General features: G+C 36.7%; 2 protein-coding genes across 2 annotated transcripts; both read right to left on the bottom strand.

The window, feature by feature from the left end:
• Nucleotides 1-3,467: 3,467 nt before the first annotated feature.
• On the bottom strand, nucleotides 3,468-9,376 carry prelid3b (PRELI domain containing 3). Its single transcript, XM_034083969.1, has 6 exons — nucleotides 9,124-9,376; nucleotides 7,641-7,809; nucleotides 5,990-6,079; nucleotides 5,716-5,786; nucleotides 5,510-5,612; nucleotides 3,468-4,937 (listed from the first exon to the last, which is right to left on the bottom strand). The coding sequence occupies exons 1-6, from the start codon at nucleotides 9,153-9,155 to the stop codon at nucleotides 4,821-4,823; spliced, it is 582 nt and encodes a 193-aa protein (XP_033939860.1). The 5' UTR covers nucleotides 9,156-9,376; the 3' UTR covers nucleotides 3,468-4,820.
• Nucleotides 9,377-10,549: 1,173 nt separating this feature from the next.
• On the bottom strand, nucleotides 10,550-14,098 carry tubb1 (tubulin, beta 1 class VI). The gene is made up of 4 exons (XM_034083988.1): nucleotides 14,004-14,098; nucleotides 12,757-12,865; nucleotides 12,500-12,610; nucleotides 10,550-12,137 (listed from the first exon to the last, which is right to left on the bottom strand). Exons 1-4 carry the CDS (start codon nucleotides 14,058-14,060, stop codon nucleotides 10,996-10,998), a joined length of 1,419 nt encoding a protein of 472 aa, XP_033939879.1. The 5' UTR covers nucleotides 14,061-14,098; the 3' UTR covers nucleotides 10,550-10,995.
• Nucleotides 14,099-22,599: the final 8,501 nt, after the last annotated feature.

A 22,599-nucleotide genomic window follows, 5' to 3' on the forward strand; every position in this document is an offset into this window, starting at 1 on the left:
AATCCTCCTGAACAGCAGAGGGCAGCAGCAGCCGACAGGGACAAACTCTTTCTATATATAAATGGCGTGTCTTGGTCGATTTCCGGGTCAAGAAATGTCAGTTAAAACAGCTAATTTCAGTGGAACAATCCAGTTTTTGTTCACATCAATGCTTTTTTCTCTTTTCTCGTGTTACTAAGATACTTTTAGACACACTTTGATGTATGCAACACTTAACAACTGCTAGAATATGAAGTACTTTGTAAGGAATTCGGTTTCTTTTAAATGGCCTAGGCAGATTTTGGCTTTTTTCTCTTGCCAAGATACTTTTAGACACACTTTGAGGTATGCAAAACCTTAAAACTAGAAAATGAAGTACATTGTCTGATTAGATTTTTTCTTAAAGACTGTGACTCTTAACACACCATCCCCCCCGAGAGCCAGACATACTCATCCCCTTTTCAACGCACCCCTGCAGCAGCTCCGGTGTGAAACCCCCATACAGAATGTCAGTCACTGTGTAAAACTTTTATTTTCTTAAAGACTGTGACTCTAAAAGGCAAGTTTGTGATTTTAACACTTATTTTACTGACATTAGGCAGATTTTGCCTTTTTTTCTCTTGCCAAGATACTTTTAGACACACTTTGAGATATGCAAAACCTTAAAACTAGAAAATGAAGTACATTGTCTGATTAGATTTTTTCTTAAAGACTGTTTCTCTAAAAGCCAAGTTTGTGATTTTAACACTTTTTACGGACACTCTGCAGATTTGTGTGTAATTCTCTCACAAAGGAACTGTAAGATACACTTTTTATGTATGCAAAACCTTAAACATTTCTGAAAATAAAATACTTTATCTGAATACATTTTCTTTTAAACGCACTTTTGAAATTATTTATTTATTATTTCAGTGGAACAATCCAGTTTTTGTTAACATCAATGCTTTTTTCTCTTTTCTTGTGTTACTAAGATACTTATAGACACACTTTGGCGTATGCAACACTTAACAACTGGTAGAATATGAAGTACAGTAAGGAATTTGGTTTCTTTTAATGGCCGTTTTTTTTTTAAACACTTGTTCAGTTAAACAAGGTTGTTTTTTTTCTGATAACCTTACATATTTCTAGTTATTTTCTGCTACCAAGATACTTTAAGATACACTTTGATGTACGCAACACTTAACAAAGGGTATAATACGAAGTACTTTGTAAGGAATGGGGTTTTCTTTAAGGGGTGCAACACTTTAGAACTGGGTAAAATATTCTTTAATTTGTAATGAATTGAGTTTTCTTTCTTTTAATTTTCACGATACTATTTGTACACAATGACTTTTCCATATTTCTGACAAACTATACTTTTGACTTTTTCGGTAAAATCTTGACAAACTATTACTTATTCTTAAATTTGACCTATTGCTGCTTGGTTGGAAATGATAGATGAAAAAGCTACATCTTGCTGGAGGATCTCTATTCTAGTATCGGTTGTCATTACATCGAAGGATACGCCAAAACGTGTGACTATATAGACAAAGCTTTTGAAGACAATTATATGGTACCAGCTAAACAAATCTTATGCCAGGTATTCAACAGACCACAAGAATCACAAGAAGCCCCAGAAAGGATTACATTCAGAGCTAATAATGGTGAAACCGAAGAAGAAGCAAAGCAGATTATAATCGTGGCGGGTGAAAGGATAGAGAATTTGCATGTGATGTTAATGCATTTATCTGATATAAAAAATGCATTTGTTTACTTCCAAGAGACCCCTAAACATATACTTGGGCAGTGTGAATTGAACGATAAACCGATCACTGTAAATGAAACGCGGAGAGAAGCAGCAGTGCAAATCGTTAAGTCTATTACCTTGTATGCACTACGACATTAACTTGGTAAAATGTAATGTGTTTTTCTGAAAATGTGTTGAATGTTGTCTTTTCAATCAAACAACCATAACAAATGAAAATGTGTTTTATTTTTGCTTTCATATATAGTAATAGTATTAACTCCTTTGACTAGACTGTACTAAAATAACACATTTGAAATATTATTACTATTAAATGAAATGTGTTATTTTAGTACAGTCTAGTCAAAGGAGTTAATACTATTAATATATATGAAAGCAAAAATAAAACACATTTTCATTTTTCAAATTAGAGTATTGAGAAACCTCTAAATTTCCCCTCAACTCCTTGGTCCTCCGGCAGTGACCCGGAAATGAATTTCAGCGCGCCATGTTGAAGGACCTCTAATTTCTCTAAATGCACTTCGAGGATCGAGCATCGAGGAGGCTCTCTGGAGGAACTATGGTCGAGGATACACTGATGCATCCTCCACGGATGCATTTCCATATATCCAGTCTCTGATTGTGTTACGGAGTGCTCTCATACTTGTTTGATTCTGAAATTGTATATATTTATATAAATGTCCGCATCTGTACCCTATTATTGTCTCATTATACCGCACTGTGAATGAATTAAAAGTAAATATATAAGTAGTCATGAACACAGTTCTGTCCATCAGACATCAGTCCATCTTTAAAATGACTGCTCAGAGGAGAGGATTTCTCATTTCTCTAAACGCCTGCTGCTTCCCCTCCTCTTTCCTCGGTTCCCCTCCTCGACTCCTCCACTTTGTATCTTTAATATTAATTCAAAAATCTTTAACATAAGCATGTTACAATCAATTCTACAAATATTTAGAAATCAACACTGCTCTTGTGAAATTCTAACATTTGGCTAGTAGCCTATGGTTAAATCCACTTGACATCTCTAGCATGGTGCCTTCTTGCTTAACTTGTTTATAGCATTCACTAATTAATATTTTTCTTTAGCCCTCACCCCACCCCCTGGCAACGTTTCTACACACAAAGGAAAAGCAACTTAAAAACCGAAATATAATATTGACTCTGGCCAGTCCGTTTCTGACATTACAAATGGAGTCTAGCATTTGGCCACAGTGGGGCAACATGTGACTTGTGTTTTCAAAAAAACGACACCAATACATCATAACCAGTGAGCAATGTTAGAAGAATCCAGTTGTACTGGTCTACAGTGCACAGTAGGTGTTTGAGTGTTTATGCTCACCTAATATTTATTTGGGAAAGCAGTTATTGAACTCTTGAGCCTCCCAAGACAATCAAATACTATTTTGTCAGAATCATAAACACTGGACGTGTTTTCAGATAGGCCATAATGTGACTTGAAAAAATAATTTGGATGAATATCCACTCCACTCTTTCAAATCCCCAATAGGTGGAGGCAGTTTCAACAGATAGCACCACACCTCTCTTCAACTCTTGCAGCAGCGGGAGTGCTGCTTGTGTCAGGCTCATGCTGCAGCGGTGCCTCCACACACACCCCCAGCTAGTATCACCTCTACATGAGGCTGTAAGTACTGGAAAACGGAAAATGAATGCTAATTCAAAAAACAATATTCTTCTTAATTGATCTGATTGTTATTTTTTTACGACGTAATAACTGGCAGAGATATTTTATAAACAAGTTTAAATATTTTTATTTTGTTGTCACATTCTGCAGTTGGTGACACCTTTTCTTATTGGAGTCACACAAGCGATATATCACATTTCTTAATGTTCAACCCAAGTTGCAACTAATACCTCAAAACAACCGTTTTTCGAAATAAATATTCCCATTACAGATAAAAAAATATATGTGTATATTATGTTAAATTAAGTAAATATTTCACCATCATCACACTGCTGTCTGTTACATAAAGAAAGACCTTTTCAAATTCAAACAGTGATATCATTCACAGATTCATTTTCAGCATGTGTAGCAGCTTTTCTTTGTGAAAGTGCGAATAAAAGTCAATTCACAGGTCTTAGCTTAAAGTAGTCTTGTGCATATACAACTGTTTGAGTTTAGCAAACACATTCATGTACAGTGAATCTGTAACTTGTAAGTTTGTACTGTCCTCTCTACACACATCCAAGTGATTCATATCAAAAGTAATACCGATGCAGCATTTGAAAAGTTCTTATACATTACTTCAAAAACCTAAACATGGCAAACACCTTGATCCCTTCATTTAACTTAAATACCTTTATAATAATATTAGTTATCACATAAAAACAAATCAGTATTAGTATTCAGGCTTATGAACGTCGACTAGTGCTGTGTCTTGTTATAAATGAGGTCCCGAAAGAAAGTGTTTTTTAGGAGATGGCTGTTACAAAAATAAACTTGACGTGGAAACACTTCATTGACGTCACATTGTCGATGATCACATGGACAAACTCTACTCTCTGACACCTGAAACCATTTCCATGGACCCTAGACATTTATTGCACATGACTCCTGCCTCTTCAAGGCATTGTTTTGTGCCATGCTCTCTTGACAGGAGTATTCTTTACGGTCCTTTCTACGCATCTCACCATAACTGTTTTTCTTTACTATAAGTGTTTTTCTTGTGGCCGTCAGTGTCAAAAGAGAAGTCATACTGGCTGGCGTTGTGCTGGACAAAGAGTGGTGCGAGTGCTTCTTTGGCACTTTTCTAGTGTTTTTAGTTCATCCAGTGCTTCAGATAGTTCTTTGCTTGAGGTCTTCAAACCCACAGATAACAGTGGTGTCTAAACATGTCCTTGATCGAATCTCTCATCAATGCGGTCCTGCCAGGCACTCAACAGAATCACTTTATGTTGCTGTCTGCTATTAAAAATATATCTAATGTAGATAGTAAAAAGTATATGAGATAGATCAATTGTACCCTAGTATGATAGAAAAAAACTCCAGAGCACCAAAACAGAATCAGAGCACCATAAAATGGCTGGCTGGATTGGCATGCAATTTCTCTCTGACTCTGCTGGAAAATAGAGGCGGTTGTCATTTCTCAGTGACAGCAGCAGCCATGGGGGGCCGTATGGACCCCCGTGCTGTGGCTGTCAGCTCCTCGATCTCTGCATTCAGTCGCCTGATTACCCACTCCAAAGCTTCACGGCCCTGATTAAGAACAAATATAAAGCATTAGCCCAAAGGTAGGAATATAAAGAGAATAACATTAAGCGGAATAAAAGAAAGGACACAATTCGCCTGCTGCAATCAGAGGAAAACCACACACATGTGAGGGTTCATGAGATTACTTAAATGCACAATATGTCTGCTGCTAGGGGATCTATTACTCAAAACAACAAAAGTGTGGTGTTTTGAGGTAGCATGGGATAAATGTATTAAAAAGTCAATTTATGACATCCTGAAATCTATCAAATGAAATAATCAGAAAATATCATTACTAAAGAACCACGTCATGTATTGTTCCATTTTAAGAAATGACAACCTTATAAAAACATTAGGATCTTTTGAAGCACAGTATTATCATTTTGTAGGTATTACCAACAAATAGGCCAGATCATATGCCACTCGGCAGGAAAATTACAATTACTGTAGATTATTTTAAGTGCAGGACCCAAAGAACATTTAGTCGGATGCTTGGTTTAACATTATACATTTTTGGATCTACCCGAAATGGGCCTCACACATGCTTTGGATGACATAAAAGACAGTTCATCTCTTACCTTTCCAGCGTTTGCAGAGATGGAACTGGCCATAACTCCCTCCAAGTAACTGCTGAGACTGACTCCTTTCACTGAAATGATTGCCTCCTGAGTCAGTATTGTTCTAGAGTTAAAAAATAATGATAATTGTTAATATTGTCAAAAGGCTTCAGAACTTCAGGGTTCATCAGTTAAATTAAATAATCCATGCATTGCAAAAAGCTTACTTGTCTTTATCCTCAGGGTGGGGTTTGTATGTTAATTTTTCGTCCACAGAGACCAAGTTGGTAAAAGTGATCTGCAGAAGACAAAGTAGTTCATGTTTGGAGAGAGAACAACTTGTCACATTCAACAATGAGAGTTGTCAAACAAGTCTCAGAACCGCATGTCCAACTTCATTCCAGAGAAGTTTCACCGTTTAACACACAAAGCGTAATGTCTGTGTTTACATCTAAATAATACCATCATTAAAAGGGTGTGTGCTGTTTCATAAGTACTCACATTTGAGGACTGAAGTTCGAAAGTCTTCTCTATGGGGTCCACAACCGACTGCTCCTGAATATATGTGTATGATCTTGAGTTACCAATGATCTGAAGACAAAGAAATAGAAAAAAGACATTGAAATATTATTCACTACAAACTGAAGTGATCTGTTAAGACTGTTTTCTTGCAGATGTTACTTTGCGGTATTTTTACCTTTGAGATGGGGCCGTTATTAAAACATTTACCAATTATTCAATGGTGGGGTTACCCCAAAAGGTTGTTAAGTTCACAGAGCTACATGTATACACAACTCATCTGTTGTCTAAACGTTACATAATGAGTGTTTTCATTTAAACACACCAATGCTAGTGGAGATTACAGTTGAATAATATGCAGTATATCTCGACTCGTCATGCCCACACTGAACCACGACTTTGTTGAATTAGTTCACACACTTCTTTCATTTTCATTTTTTACAATTAACATTAAATGTTAGTCTTATTTAAGTCTCATTGTGTGTCATTCATATTTATCTTCTTCATGCAGACATTAGCCTTCTTATAAGTGTAGTTTATGCTAAAAATATGTGATGAGCTATGTATTAATCTAATGTTCAAGCCCACTTATAACTGCCTAACTAACTATCCACAGTATCTGCAGAGGTCAAAGGAAGACACGTCCATGGTACATCCGGTTTACAGTCTGAGGCTCGGAAGTGATTACATTTGAGACAATCTGATTAAGGGTTACGTGTATGTATATGCTATCCATCACCTACACAGTCTGTGTCTTAGACTGCTCGTGGATTTACAGGGATTATTCAAAGATGTTGTTACTAACAACATCCCTGTCCTCAGACACGTAAGCAAAGATACATTCTAAAGAACAGTTGTTCCAACATTATATTATCCTTTAAAGCCTTATCAGGGCTGGAGTCAGTCTGAAGACACAAGGGAAACATCTAAAAGCCATGTTGTAACAAGCCTCTGTCACTGCTTCTCATTCTAGTGACCTCGGGTTTAAACCATGCTGGAAAGTTACATCACATGCAGTGGTGGGTTGCATCTCAGCAATGTTAGAAATGGCACTACCATGTCCTGTACAACGTGAATGTGGCACAAAGCCATTAACTGGTCTCTGGGATCAAGTCAGCCACCAAGTCTGCTGTCCCTGGACAGAAATAGCCTCCTGGGTTAAAGTCACGTTTGCTGGATGGAAAGCATTAACCTACCTCTGGTGAATAACAGACTCAGGATGGATTATGATGTTGTGTGTGTCGGTCCTTTAAGTAATTGTATCATTACTATTTAAGAAGCTAGTGTGTCAGCTATGTTTTGAAACATTGTTATCAAGTGTCATATTGTTTTCATCACAACATCAATGAAAAGCACCAGGACAAAACTGCACGTCATATGTTTTTCCATTCAGAGTCGCATGTGAACATGTTAAGTGTGACCAAAGCGGTTTTTATCTTACCTTTAATTTTATTTGATCTTCAATTTTATTAATCTTGTGTGAATACTGTATTGTACTTTCACTCTCACTAAAACTCCTGAATTTCCCCACAGGGATTAATAAAGATCCATCTTATCTTATCTTAAACTACAAGGTTGGAGCAGCAACATGTTTGACGTTGATGCTAGCAGCAGACCAGTTTTTGGTACTCACAGATTTGACTATGGAGGGAAGACCCCACTCTGTGCTGAGCAGTCTTTTACTGTGGAGGCGTCCCTGTTTGTCGATGTCTCTGTCCAAAACGTCCACACCGATCACACTGGGGTTCATGGGGTTGGGATACTTCTGCATGGCAGCCTTGGTCACCGTCTCCCAAGGATGGCTGTTAGAGGAAAGCAAAAAAATATATATTATTAACGCATCAATAACAATTTATACAAATGAACACATCAACTGTAGTTATGTTACATTTTCAATGCCGGACTTACTCAATTTATGGAGTCATTTAACAGTGTAGTGCTTATTCTACAAGCATCTTAACCCCCTCGACACACCTTATGTGACAACATTAGCAAACTAAATTAAAGCTCAAATTCGTGGGAATGAACAAAGCAAACTAAAACCTGTCAAGATCTTTTGAATGAAAAAGTAAATGATGTAAAAGGACATTGAATCTACATAAGACTTTCTTTTCAAATAGCACTATAAAACCTCAGTGAGTGTAGCCTACTTTTGTGTCTTTTCTACTTTTAATCCAGCTTTTTTTTATTATACTAAGTAGGACTAATTTGTAGCACCAACTGTAAATACTTTGCAACTTTTTCAAAGAGGCTGCACGTTTATGTTTCCCAGTTTCAAATATCAACTGTTTTTCTGTGTTTATATTTATTATCTTTTAGCCGAATAACGAATAAAAAAGACAGGAAATTAATTTACAAAGGATATCATTCAATGAACAATGGGGTAAATAAATGATGCTCAGCAGCAACTAACAATAGACTATATTAGACTGAAAATGTAAAAGAAACAAGGCAACAAAACAAAAAACTCAGTGGAAGAGACAGGAGCACAGAAAGTGTTTGCCATATAGGCCTCCATACTGTTGATATGGCACCATTTTTTATGAATGCAAGTATTTATCACTTTCAAGTCAAGTTCACAGAACGTAGTGGTGGATGGTTGCCACGGAGACACGTGAACGCGCCGACGTAACCCAGGGTGGCAAAACCGGCATAAAGGAGATGTGGGGGAAAGGTCGCGGGCTGGGGGCTGACCCGCTGATCATTGCGCAACATTACATCTCTCTTCTGCAACCAGACAGTATTCAAAATCTGAAGTTTACTTATAAATATAAAGGTGTAGGCTATACATGAATACATTGGTGTTCGTTCGTGCCTGATTGAATGCTTTGTTAAACGATAAAGCCACAGACAGAGTGACAGCCGTTCCACCGAGGGAAATCTGGCAATTCAAAATCAGGCTACTAGCTTCTATTAGCACACTAACTCGTAACGCTGATGTTGTAGTTATCATATGTTTTATATCTATGATTAGCATCGTTTTCTGGTTGTTCTATTTGTCATGAACCACCACGCGAGTGTTCTTCACCACACGAAGCCGGTAAATGCGTGCCAGTACACCTTTGAATCACCGGAATATAAAACAATACCATTATTTAGATAAACAGTGTACTTACTTAAACACGTGGTCTGACACCCAGATCTTCATGGTTGCAGTAGTTTACAGATGCTGGTGAGGTGGTGGATGCGCGGTTGCCGGTAAGTGACTTCACACTGGCTGAAATCAGAACCACGTTCAGAGGCTGCTGCAATCCCCCCTACTGACTCATTGCACTCATGAGTCACTGACTGACGCACTTCCGCTACCTATGTGCCTCACGAGTTTACTGTCACTACAGAAAGCTTAAAATAAATGCTTTAAATCTAAACTCGACAATAGGTGAATGATAAAGATTTACATCGCTCTTTACAGCATGCATAATATGTTCCTTTCTGTCAGGTGACACACGCACCTCTGCTGTTACACAATTCAGTTTAGTGAAGGTTGGAAGTTCTCTGCAACCTTGAATGAATGAGAGATCAGCTGTTGACGAAACAAGGTCAAATCGATGGGCAAATCTTTATGCAAAACGATGCAAAAGTCATCAGTATTGCTCTAAGTGTAGACTTTATTCCATTGGGTTTGCTGGATATTTGAATAGCTAATACTTTTCTATTCTTTTCAGCTGTTAACATCTTCAGTTCTTAATTTTCTATAACACAAGTTGGGAACCACAGAGAGAGACGATTAACATGAAAAACATGGATCTGCGGATAAAGTTATATTTATTTCAGAATATTGTATTATCTTATATTGTGAATTAATTATTAGATAATTGTACTTTCTCTTGACTTAATCTCTTCTTCAAGGAAACATACAAACTCACCCTGCTTGAACTGGTCACAATAAAAAAAAAGGTTAGACCACTATCTGTTGATTGGGCCATTTCTAGCCAAGCTGGCACCAGAAGGGCTGCTCATATAGAATAATAGATATCCATTCAACTTAAGTATTAATGCTGACTGCCAGGATCAAGTGAGTAGACAAACATTTTATTTCATGTTATGATGAAACTTTGTTGCATATTTACCCGATCTGTAGTTGACAGCTTTTTCCCCTTTTGAACTCATTGCTTATTACTTTAAACATATTGGCCTCAGTGAGTGAATCCTGGGTTTGTCACCATAACCTATATTCAGATGTGGGTAACATTGGTGTTTGCCTTTCTCCTTTATCCCTGTATAGCCTTTGTGTGAGTAGTTGTGTACTTTATGGCAGTAGGCTACTGCACTCTTCTCCACGTCATGTGTGCTTATCTCAAAGTGCAGACACTCTGTCCAAGTTATGTGTAATCTGCATGTGACAGACTCGCTAAAGGAAACTGAGCGACAGCCTTGAACGGTGTCCCTGTGCTGTCAGAGAACTGACCCTCACTGAAGCTAAGTTTAGAAATGTTGGGTTGAGTTTAAAAAATGATTAAACAAAATAAAAATAAAGAAACATACTTTGTTATTTTTTTATTATTGTATTAATGTGTACTCTCAATAACAAAAAAATCACTCTTTGATGTTATTGGTTTTAATTGCCATAAAAACTTATATTAGGTTAGTCAATTGCAACATTTACTCTAATAGGAGAATGGAAAATTGTTAACATCACAATTTATTTTAATGGCTGTGAATTATAAAAAGCTGGCATAACATACATTTGTCCACACTTTAGGTAACATAAACACGCAAAAAAACTCCATTATAAAAGAAAGAAAGAACGAACATACTAAACATGTGTTTTAAACACAATCATACATATTTTGAAGAATACATAAGAGACAACAAGCACTCTTGTTAAATAAGTAACATCCTGATTAAGTCAAAACTGTCTAATTCAAACAAAGCACAAGAAAACTACAAAATAAAACAGTTTCTTTTCAGACCAACAGTTCCACTTGAGTTTTCCACATTGTTCCAACAAGGGTTCAAACCTTAACACCACACAATACGTCTTCCACTCATCCCTCTGTGCCTTTGCTCGTTTCATTCACTGTTTCCAGTTGAACTTCCACCCGGGACTGACTTTTCGTTGTCACTGGTGATGGCGGTCCCTCCTCTTCTTCATCCTCTGCTCCCAAATCTAGATCAGAGGTGGCATCTTGGTACTGCTGGTACTCCGACACCAGGTCATTGAGGTTGCTCTCTGCCTCTGTGAACTCCATCTCATCCATACCTTCCCCGGTGTACCAGTGAAGAAAAGCCTTCCGTCTAAACATCAAGGTGAACTGCTCCCCAACACGCCGGAAAATCTCCTGAATGGCTGTGTTGCTCCCGATGAAGGTAGAGGCCATTTTTAGCCCCCGAGGTGGTATGTCACACACTGCTACCTTGCAGTTATGGGGGATCCAGTCCACAAAGTAGTTGCTGTTTTTCTGCTGCATTGCAAGCATCTGCTCGTCTACCTCTTTGGTGGACATCCGCCCTCGGAAGATGCCAGCAACAGTGAGGTAGCGCCCCCTCCTCGGGTCGCACGCCGTCATCATGTTGCGGGCGTCAAACATCTGCTGGGTGAGCTCAGGCACCGTGAGGGCTTGGTACTGCTGGCTGCCCCTGGCCGTCAGGGGGGCAAAGCTCGACATGAAGAAGTGGAGGCGAGGGAAAGGCACCATGTTGACAGCCAGCTTCCTGAGGTCTGCGTTGAGCTGTCCAGGGAACCTGAGAGAGGTCGTGACCCCGCTCATGGTCATGCAGACCAAGTGGTTGAGGTCCCCGTAAGTAGGCGCGGTCAGCTTCAGGGTGCGGAAGCAGATGTCGTAGAGGGCCTCATTGTCGATGCAGAAGGTCTCGTCCGTGTTCTCCAGCAGCTGATGGATTGACAGGGTGGCGTTGTAGGGCTCCACCACCGTGTCAGAGACCTTAGGGGAGGGCATCACGCTAAAGCTGTTGAAGATGCGGTCAGGGTACTCCTCTCGGATCTTGTTGATGAGGAGGGTTCCCATGCCGGAGCCGGTTCCTCCGCCCAGGGAGTGAACCAGCTGGAAGCCCTGCAGGCAGTCACAGCTCTCACTCTCGTGCCTCACCCTATCCATCACCTGCTCCACCAGCTCCGCTCCCTCTGTGTAGTGGCCCTTCGCCCAGTTATTCCCAGCTCCTGAGTTCCCTGCAACACCGAAAAAGTAGTTCCTTATTTCGAATGTTTTTTTATTTTGGGCCTGTATGTAATGTGTTAACATTTTATTTCTCCTCTGGGGAGTATTTCTTCTTCTAAAACAAAAACGTTGTGCCACTTCTTTATGGATGGTGTTTATTACAAGAAGATTTTAAAAACACTTAATTCCAGACATGATACAATTTATATGCAGGATTTATTCCAGTTGGGAAGCATTTGTATCCAAAATACCACATGTGTTAAGAAGTTAACTTATGTCTTTACTTTTACATAATTATATAATATAGCCTTTATAAACAACATAACGCAAATTGTAGCAGGTATTCCCAGTAGGATGTTGTTGTTTGTCTCACCATGGATGAAGTTGTCCGGCCTAAAAAGGGCTCCGATGCGACTTCCTCTTACACTGTCCATCGTACCGGGCTCCAGGTCAACAAGAAGGGCCCTAGGGACGTATTTACCTCCTGCAAACAATGGACATTTTAAAATGATATAGCTGGAAATGTGCATTCTGAACTCAAATATGTTAAAGATATGTTAAAGTTTTTATCATGAAATAAACTGAATTAGTGCCGGTTATTAAATGAACAGTAAATAACCTCTCCATTACCATGAGCCTCGTTGAAGTAGACGTTCACCCTCTCCAGTTGGAGGCTGCTGTCCCCCTCATACATGCCCGTTGCATTCAGCCCATGTTCTTCACTGATCACTTCCCAAAACTAGAAAAGATAGTGCCAAAGAGGAAAATCATCATTATAACATCACCAGATTTAAAGTGTTTATGTATAAGAAGTCAAGTTAGTTTTACAATTCTAGGTAGGGCTGTTTTTGTGGAGAATAACTTTATGGTTTCATGTTGTAGACCTCTTCAGTCAGTGCATGACTGCTGAACCTATCCTTATGAGCAGGGTGGGGTCAGATTATTTAAATGAATAACATCATCTGTTGAATGAAGAAAAACTGTAATCAAATGTAATCAAAATCTTTGGTTTATTTTTGGTTTACTTCCGAACACTGAATATGTTGCACCTCATCCAAAAGAAAATGTGCAAAGTCACTAATACTTCTTCTCTTTAAAAAAAATCTCAAAACATTTTATTGTAAATAAAATGTAATTTGCTTTTCCTCATTTACAAATGGTCAAATTACACTACTCTTACGGAAACCTAACTTGCACAAGTTATAAACTAGTACAAGTAGTAATTACTTAATAGCATTGCTTATCATGAAAAAAGTATTCATAATTTTAAAATGATGAAACTTGAAAAACAAATTCCAAGTGAGCAATCATTAAAAATAGATAGAATCGACAAGAACATTTCTAAGAAATTTGTATTAATCTGTGGAAACTCATGATGTTCTGACCAGATCAAGAATCTCTGCTGCAAATGATAAAATGATACACTCTGCATAATGACTGCTAGTTTCTTATACCACAATGTCCTCGAATGTCACACAGAATGATGTGTTAGCCATCCTATCTTGTAGTTCCTCTTTCTTCTTTTGTGTTGTCATGTTAAAAAATGTCCCACATGCGTCTCGCTTTGCTCTTATCTTTCCCCTGAATGCCTCACAGGGCACCCCGTGTCACTCACAACTGTTGGTGGCACCATGCAAAGTAACAGAATATATCTAAATATGCAGCGTCATCAAAAAAAGATATAAAGGAAAACTATACCTGTTTATTCTTTATATAATTAAAAAGATCTACATAAATAACCTTAAATATGCATATCTATTTCAAAACATTTTCAAATTGTCTTTATCTAGTGTGACAAAGCTCAGCTAATTTTAAATCTCAAACAATAACTTTAATGATGCACATTATAACTTTTGGAAAAGGATTTGCTTTTTTACCTTTGAGCCGATTTGGTTGCCACATTGTCCAATCTGCAGATGCACAATTTCACGCATGATGGTCGGCTTCAGTACACAGAGCAGCTGAGGGTCTGTGATAGGCTCCAGTTCTCTCACCCATCTTTTATACAGTACCAGAAATGATGTCACCAGTGATGTTGGGGAAACACCCCATGTAATAATATATGAGGTGCCTGAACACACTATGAAAACGGCAAGCTGAATAACAATAAACAGGCATGTGGATACAATAATTAATGAGGGTAATCGCGATACTTTTATACTTTTTAGTTTATGGTTTTAAGTTTATGGTTGACCTATCATGTCTTCCACTATCCTGCCTTGTGTTTTGTGCATGTTTAATTTTCTATTTACTGTATTGCATGTAAATTATACAATAAATCATGAGGGATGTTTGATTCAAGGAATTATCAACTGTTGCAACAAAAAAAAAGACAAAAGGTGCAATGATGCATGACAAAACAACATTGTGGATTAAACACATCTGTGAGTTCTTATGATGACAAAAAACAGCTAGGAAGTGAAAAGAGGATAATTTTTTGGATAATTGGCCAGTGCAAGATAACACCCATTTCATTAAAAACATGAATATGAATGTACTGTAAACGCACACAAATACCAAACAGGTTGTTCCCATGTGAGATTCTAAGTAATAGTTCAAAATAATAATATAATAATAATAATATGTTCAGTATTCATGTACTTAGACTGTTTAGGGGTGATACTAGGTATCAGTTGGGAGGTTATGAGAGATGCTACCACCTAGAGGACCATCGCAGGCATACCATGATACTGTTTAAGAGGTAGTTGTAGAAACAATAGTTGTTTTACTGTAATATGTAAATCTTTGCATTTTATTTTCTCAAAGATATTTTAGGTTCAACTTGTGAAAACATGTACTGCTCCTCACATTCATATTTCAGCATCTGGCTGAAATTGTTGTCTTCTAAATTAAGTAAAAATACAAATGAATTTAAACAAGATTATGACTTTTTTTAAAGGAGAATTTTCGTTCTTTTATCTTAAGTTGACACTGAACAGTTTTCATACTGTGAAAATGTACATTCAGTGCTCAGTATCTTTGCACAGTTCATTCTTTATCACTGTATGGATATTTTCAAACTTAAAAACATAACTTTTATTGCAAATGTTTTATTTAACATTCATGAATCTCCTTTCTCTTTTGCTTTTGCTTGACCTGGGAAAAGGAAAATACAACACATTATCTGTCTCCTGCATGGCTTGCTGCTGCATGTTACCAGAGAAATACAGAATGGATAACAAATCTTACTTTATGATCATAAAGCCTTAATTTGATCAGCTCCGCAATACATTACTTTCCCATTGTCTGCCTGCAGGTCACTCAGGTCAACCTCACAACAACTCCACAACAGCAGCACCTTACTTTTCACTTAAAATCAAAGAGGAACAAATGTTTGTATTGCTGCTTCTTGGCACTGCAGCCTCCCATCCCATTACCAAGTCCTGTTCAAACCATTGACCATTTTAAATCAAATGTAAAGCGACACCTTTTATTCTTGCTTCTTCAGTTTAAGGCATGCAGCCCCATTGGTTCTTTTTATAAGACCCCTCTTAGTTTTTTTTGTAATGCCCTCTTACTGCTTTGTGATCTGTTGTTGGTTCACTTCTGTTTCTCTTAACTTCCTGTTATCTCAATAGTGACATTTTTTTAGAAAGAAAGTAAAAAGAAAAAGGGCAAAAATCTTTGTATGTTCAACTTTTAAAATGCTTGTAATTGGTCTGAGTTAATATATTTGTTTGAATATGATTCCTCTTGTCCGAAGCATTTGCACAAATGTTCAGTTTTCACAGATATACTGTTTAACCAGATAGTGTGGCCTTCCTGGTCTGAGTATTAAAGTTTGTAAAGTAGAACACATCAGCAGATACAGGACTACATTGTGTTTAAGATGTTTTAAAGTTTTAAGTCATTACTTCTTTGCCTTCTTCAGTTCTGTGCTGGTGATAACTAGAGCCACGTAGCGTTTAGTTGTCATTGGTGACCTTGGTTTGCCCTGAACTTCGTTCCTTTGCCTTTTGACGTATTTGACGAGGGTGCTGTTTTTGTATGTGTTTTCTCCGCATGTGTGTCTGTGGGTGTGGGATTTGTATACTGCACAGACAGTGTTTGAATGCATGTGAGAGCTAAAAGGGTAAAATAACAGGGACCACTGTAAAACTCTGAGCAAAAACTGTATAAGCTGGTAGGCCTATAGATTTTTATGCATGCTATATGTCTGTATAATGTATTGCATGTACATTATACAATACACTATAATGGAACATTTGATTTAATTGCTTTAAAGGGAATTGTTCAACTATGGAAGAGGAATGTAGTAAAACTGTGCAAAATGTATGAGAGGGGATAGAGGGGGGAAAAGGGTGCAGTTTAAAAATCACCATTATTGTAGGGAAGTTAAGCCGACATTAACATCTGGATTTCATTCTATATATTACTCAAACTGTATTGATCAATTGAAATAAAGCTGGAGACAAATGGATTCAATAAGCGATTGAAACCAGGCTCAGGTTGATCAAATTATTTTTGATCCCCAACCCCAGTCAAAAACAACATGCACTAAAAGTTCTTAATTAGTGATAATACAAAAATATATAGCTTCCTTTATATCTGTAAATATACGTATTGTCCCAGCCTATTATTGCTACTAAATGAATGTAATGTTTTTTTTATATCTTAACCTTTAAATTAATAATGTTATTGATTAATAGTTTTTTGGGTGTATAAGTTGATAATAATTTTTCTTCAAAGAGGGCGCCTCTCCCCTTCTGTACCTCCGCTTCATGACGCTCCGGGCAGTCATGTGATCCAACCTGCTTCACTCAGATGCGTCAAGCGTCAGCAAGGAGGAAACAGGAAGTACTTTAATCCTAACTTCAAAGTAAAAGCATGATGTCATTTTGTCAATGATTAACAAAAGTGAAGTGTTAACATATTTGATTGTCTTCAGATCAGATCATTCATTTAATTTAGCCTTGAAGTGTAAGCAATATTGAATGGTGTATGTCAAAAAGAAGCAAAATAATTCAATAAAAGTTTGTATTTGATGTTAAACTACAGCTCCACACAGGTGTAGAAAACTCACAACAAATAATATATATATTTATATGAGTTACAGTCTACTGTTTAATGAAAAATGTAATCTAATTTGTAATGATGTGTTCTAATTGAGTGCAGGCCAATAGTTAATGGTGGTATTGTAATGTGATGTTTTTTGTCCAAAATATATGTTTGCAATTGTAATGAATCTAAAACGGGAATTCATTCATAGCATTCACAAGAATACATATTTAAAATGCAATTTTATTTGAATGTATCAATACATTACTTTGTACCAATTGGATTATTCTATTCAATAGTTTTTTCAGGAAGCAAAGTAACTAACATTTACTCAAGCACAAATAGATTCTTCTCAGTGTTAATTAAATACTTTTTGTATTTCAATTAATTATTGACTTTTGCAGTACTTTGTCTTTAATTTTTCTTTCCTAAAGGCAAGGAACCAATATTTTTGATTAATATATGCCCAAGCGTTGTGTGTTTATATATTGTTAATTCTCTAAGCGATTTGATATTCAGCGAGTATAAGATTTATATTGTTGCGCGGTTGTGCATGTGTGTCTGCCTGTGTGCTGTGTAATGTAGTTTACTATTTAATATCATATCAAGTCCACCAAGGTTGACCAACATAATATATATATTTTTCAATTTATTGAACATGTCTCACTCAAATTAATAAGTATAACAAAGTACAACAAATATATATTAAAAAACAAAAAAAAACAATAATAATTCTCAAATAGTCTCTGTCATGTTCAACAGGGGCAAGATGAAGCTTAACAAAACGTTTGGTCCTACCCCCTCTAGCATATATTTTTTCTTATAAATAAAACATTAGGTCATCGTCATCAGCAACATGTTTGTCTTGTTAATTTGTTTGCTTTTTGTTTTTTTACAAAACAATCAGAAATAAATTACTTTTACAATTACAAGAAATAACAACAAATGGGATTTTACAGGTCCTGTTCATAACCATTAATGATTTGGCTCCTAAATAATACTTTCAGTTTAGATAGACTTGTACAATATTTCAGTGCATCATTACAGTTATTCCACAGACTAACACCTTTTGATGAGATGCAATGAAGTTTGGCATTTGTTCGTACGGGTGTTTTTTTGAAAATGCAGTTTCCTCTCAACATGTGCATGCTTTCTCTCCGTGTGAAAAGTCCCTGGATATTATGAAGTAATTGTTGATTTGCGGCTTTGAACATCATTTGAATAGTTTTATAGTCAACCAGGTCTTGTAGTTTTAGTGTTTTTAGTTTTATGAATAATTTATTTGTTGGTTCTTTGTACGTAGTTGTATGTATAACTCGTATGGCTCTTTTTTGCTGGATGAAGATAGGATGTGTATTTGTTTATGTGTTCCCCCAAACTTCCACACAATACACCATGTATGGAAGTATGAAGGAGCAGTACAGCATAAACAAAGAAGCTTGATTAATTAGGTATTTGGCTTTATTCAGAATTGCTATTGATTTGGATATTTTGGCTTTGATATAGCTTATATGTGGTTTGCAACTTAATTTATTGTCTATGATTACTCCAAGGAATTTTATTTCCGATACACTTTCTAATTGGATGCCATTTATAGTGAGTTTCTTCTCTGTATTGGTCGATCGATTCCCGATTGAGTTTGGTTTTGCTTGCGTTCAATGTTCAGATCTTCATCCTGCTCAGTTCCTTCTCCATTGTGACCAATAGCTGTTCTAAATTGTCCCCACAGCAGAGTAGACTTGTGTCGTCTGCAAAAAAGATTGATTTTAATAGTTTTTGATACTTCACATATATTGTTAATATACAGAATAAATAGTAATGGCCCCAAGACTGAGCCCTGAGGCACCCCACATGTAACCTGCAGTAGTTGTGATGTATGGCTTTGTAGTTCAACGTACAAACCTGCCATACAAACCTGCCATTTATAGGTAAAATCATTGAAAAAGTTGTTTTTCAACAGTTGAGTAATTTCTTGCATTTAAATAGTTGTTTCGATGTGTTCCAGTCAGGCTTTCGTCCAAACCACAGCACTGAGACTGCTCTTGTAAAGGTCTTCAATGACATCCACTTAAACACAGAGAGTGGCAGAACTTCAGTGTTAGTATTATTAGATCTCAGTGCTGCGTTTGACACTGTTGACCACAACATATTACTCGACCGACTGGAAAACTGGGTGGGACTTTCGGAAACAGTTCTAAATTGGTTTGAATCCTACTTAAAGGACAGAAAAAACTTTGTTTCTATAGGTAAATACACATCTGAGTTGACAAATATGACATGTGGGGTACCTCAAGGCTCCATCTTGGGGCCTCTTCTCTTTAACATCTACTGGCTCAGATAATGAAAAACAACAAAATAAGTTACCATAGCTATGCGGATGACACACAAATTTACATAACAATTTCACCAGGAGACTATGCTCCAATTCAAACACTGAGTAAGTGCATTGAACAAATCAATGACTGGATGTGTCAGAACTGTCTCCAATTAAACAAGGATAAAACTGAGGTAATGGTTTTTGGAGCCAAGGCAGAACGTATAAAAGTTAGCGCTGAGCTTCAGTCTGCAATGTTCAAAACAACAGATAAAGCCAGAAATCTAGGTGTAGTCATGGACACTGACCTGAGTTTCAACAGTCACATTAAAACAGTTACTAAATCAGGCTACTATCACCTAAAGAATATATCTAGGATTAAAAGACTAATGTCACAGCAGGATTTGGAAAAACTTGTCCATGCTTTTATCTTCAGTAGACTCGACTACTGCAATGGTGTCTTCACAGCTCTCACTAAAAAATCTATTAGAAAGCTGCAGCTGATTCAGAACGCTGCTGCTCGAGTCCTCACTAACACTAAGAAAGTGGATCACATCACTCCTGTTCTGAAGTCTGTACACTGGCTTCCTGTGTGTCAAAGAATAGATTTCAAAATACCGCTGCTGGTTTATAAAGCTTTGAATGGTTTAGGCCCAAAATACATTTCTGACCTACTGCTAAATTATGAACCATCCAGATCTCTCAGGTCTTCAGGGACTGGTCAGCTTTCTGTCCCCAGAGTCAGAACTGAACATGGAAAAGCAGCATTCAGTTATTATGCTCCAAATATCTGGAACAAACTCCCAGAAAACTGCAAATCCGCTGCAACTCTGATTACTATTAAATCCAGACTAAAGACTTTTCTTTTTGCCGCTGCTTTTAATTGAACTATTTACATCTTAAACTGCACTGTAACTTTTATCCATGTATTTTTTCTTTTAATGTTTATTTTATTATCTTTTCTTTTTAATGACAGATTTTAAATGCCATTTTCTTAATGTCTTTCGTTTTTTGTAAAGCACTTTGAATTGCCTTGTGTTGAAAGGTGCTATATAAATAAACTTGCCTTGCCTTGCCTTACTGTTCCCTGTTATGCTGGATAGCCACGATAGTGCAACACCTCTAATGCCATATCTCTGTCGTTTTTTAATTAATAATTCATGGTCAATCGTGTCAAATGCTTTTTTAAGGTCCATAAATATCCCTATTGCATATTCTTTCTTTTCTATTGCCTTAGTAATTTGTTCCATAAATTCTATAAATGCAAATGATGTGGTTCTGTTTGCTCTGAAACCATATTGTTGTTCATAGAGTATGTTATGGGCGGTGGTGGCGAAGTCGATAGGGACTTGGCTTGGGAACTGGAAGGTCACCAGTTCAAGTCCCCGAAAGACCAAGTGCTACCGAGGTGTCCCTGAGCAAGGCACCGTTCCCCACATTGCTCCCCGGGCGCTGTTCAAAATGGCAGCACACTGGGATGGGTCAAATGCAGAGAAATAATTTCCCCATGAGGGATTAATAAAAGTTCATCTTAAATCTTATGTTTGGTGATGAAGTCATTTAGTCTTGTATAGTAGATTTTTTCCAGTATTTTAGAAAACTGTGAGAGCAATGAAATTGGTCTATAGTTTGACAGTACATGTTTATCTCCAGATTTATGTATTGTTATGACTTTAGCAGTTTTCATTTTATTTGGAAATACACCGGTTTGTATTGACTGATTACAGATGTGAGTTAGTGGTTTGGCTATACATTCAATAATGTTTTTAACTGTATACATGTCAATATCATGACAGTCTGTAGACCTTTTACTCTTAAGTTTTTTAACTGTGTCAATAATTTCATTTTCATCAGTCCCTCTTAAGAATATAGTTTCCTTTACATATATATATTTACTTTCAACACCATCACTACAACGAGTATTTGCAATTTCCCCAGCTAGACAAGGACCAACATTGACAAAGTACTTATTGAAATCTTCAGCAACTGAGGTCATGTCATAAATTACTGTATCGTTTTTTGGCAGAAAACTGTTTGGGTATTGTTCCTTTCCATTTCCTTTTTTAATAATGGTATTTAATACATTCCATGTGTTTTTATTGTTATTTTTGTTATCCTCCAATAATTTGTTGTAATGATCCATTTTGCTACATCGTATTATCTTTGTTAGTTTGTTTTTGTATGTCTTGTATTTTTGTTCAGCCTCTACTGATCCATTCTTTAAGAAGTCTTTACATATAATTCATTTTTCGTTTTACTTGCATTAAATATTCCCTTATTTTCTTTACACAAGGACAATGTTTTTCATACAGCCCTGATAGAATATGTAGAAATTATTCATAGGCTTCATTTACATCTGGTACATACATTTTGTTCCAGTCTTGTTTAGATAATTCTTCTTTAAAATAATTAACAGACTGGTGTTTTGTGTCTTGTAATTGTGACTTTTCTGGTGTCTTTTTTGATCCTACAGTTCTGTATCGTTGCAAAGACTGGCAGGTGATCACTTGTGTCATTTATTAATATTCCACTTATTACTTTCCTATCCATAACATTTGTGAATATGTTGTCAATGAGTGTTGCACTGTGTGATGTTATTCTGGTTGGTCGTGTGATTGATATAAACTGTTGCTATACATAGAATTAATAATTTCTGTAGTTGCATTGTGTTCTTGTGGGTTCAGCAAATCAATGTTAAAATCTCCACATACAAAGAGCATTTTCTTGCTGCTTGTTTAGTTCTAAAGTTCAGCTAGCTTTTTCTCAAATGTGTCAATACATGATCCTGGTTTTCTATACACACAGCTTATCAGAAGGTTTTTAGATTTTTTCATTTCAATTTCTACTGTTATGCATACCATAATGTTGTCTATAGCGAAAGACATATTACTGACAGATCTACTTTTGTAACTTTTGTTAATATAAAGTGCAGTCCCCCCACCTTTAGAATGTGTCCTATTAGTAAAAAACATGTTGTATCCCTCGATTTCAACCATGTCAGCTTGCTCCTCACTAAGCTAGGTCTCTGATATTGCTAGGGCTGTAACTGATATGATATATCATATCAAGCAAAGGATGAGGATAAGGATAAAAGACAGTTTCTTCCTATACTGTGAATAGTGTCACATTTATTACATCTTGGTTTTAAACACTGTATAGCT

Source organism: Pseudochaenichthys georgianus, chromosome 5 (genome assembly GCF_902827115.2).
Source record: "Pseudochaenichthys georgianus chromosome 5, fPseGeo1.2, whole genome shotgun sequence".
Classification (NCBI taxonomy): Eukaryota; Metazoa; Chordata; class Actinopteri; order Perciformes; family Channichthyidae; genus Pseudochaenichthys; species Pseudochaenichthys georgianus.

What these genes read in the sequence shown, in the direction of transcription:
- prelid3b (XM_034083969.1), bottom strand. Translation starts at nt 9,155, where the DNA reads ATGAAGATCTGGGTGTCAGACCACGTGTTTAA. An exon ending in GTGTCAGACCACGTGTTTAA is followed by an intron (nt 7,810 to 9,123) that starts GTAAGTACACTG and finishes TTCCTCTAACAG; the next exon opens with CCATCCTTGGGAGACGGTGA. An exon ending in TTCCCTCCATAGTCAAATCT is followed by an intron (nt 6,080 to 7,640) that starts GTGAGTACCAAA and finishes CTTTGTCTTCAG; the next exon opens with ATCATTGGTAACTCAAGATC.
- tubb1 (XM_034083988.1), bottom strand. Translation starts at nt 14,060, where the DNA reads ATGCGTGAAATTGTGCATCTGCAGATTGGACAATGTGGCAACCAAATC. An exon ending in GCAACCAAATCGGCTCAAAG is followed by an intron (nt 12,866 to 14,003) that starts GTAAAAAAGCAA and finishes TATCTTTTCTAG; the next exon opens with TTTTGGGAAGTGATCAGTGA. An exon ending in GCCGGACAACTTCATCCATG is followed by an intron (nt 12,138 to 12,499) that starts GTGAGACAAACA and finishes TCGGTGTTGCAG; the next exon opens with GGAACTCAGGAGCTGGGAAT.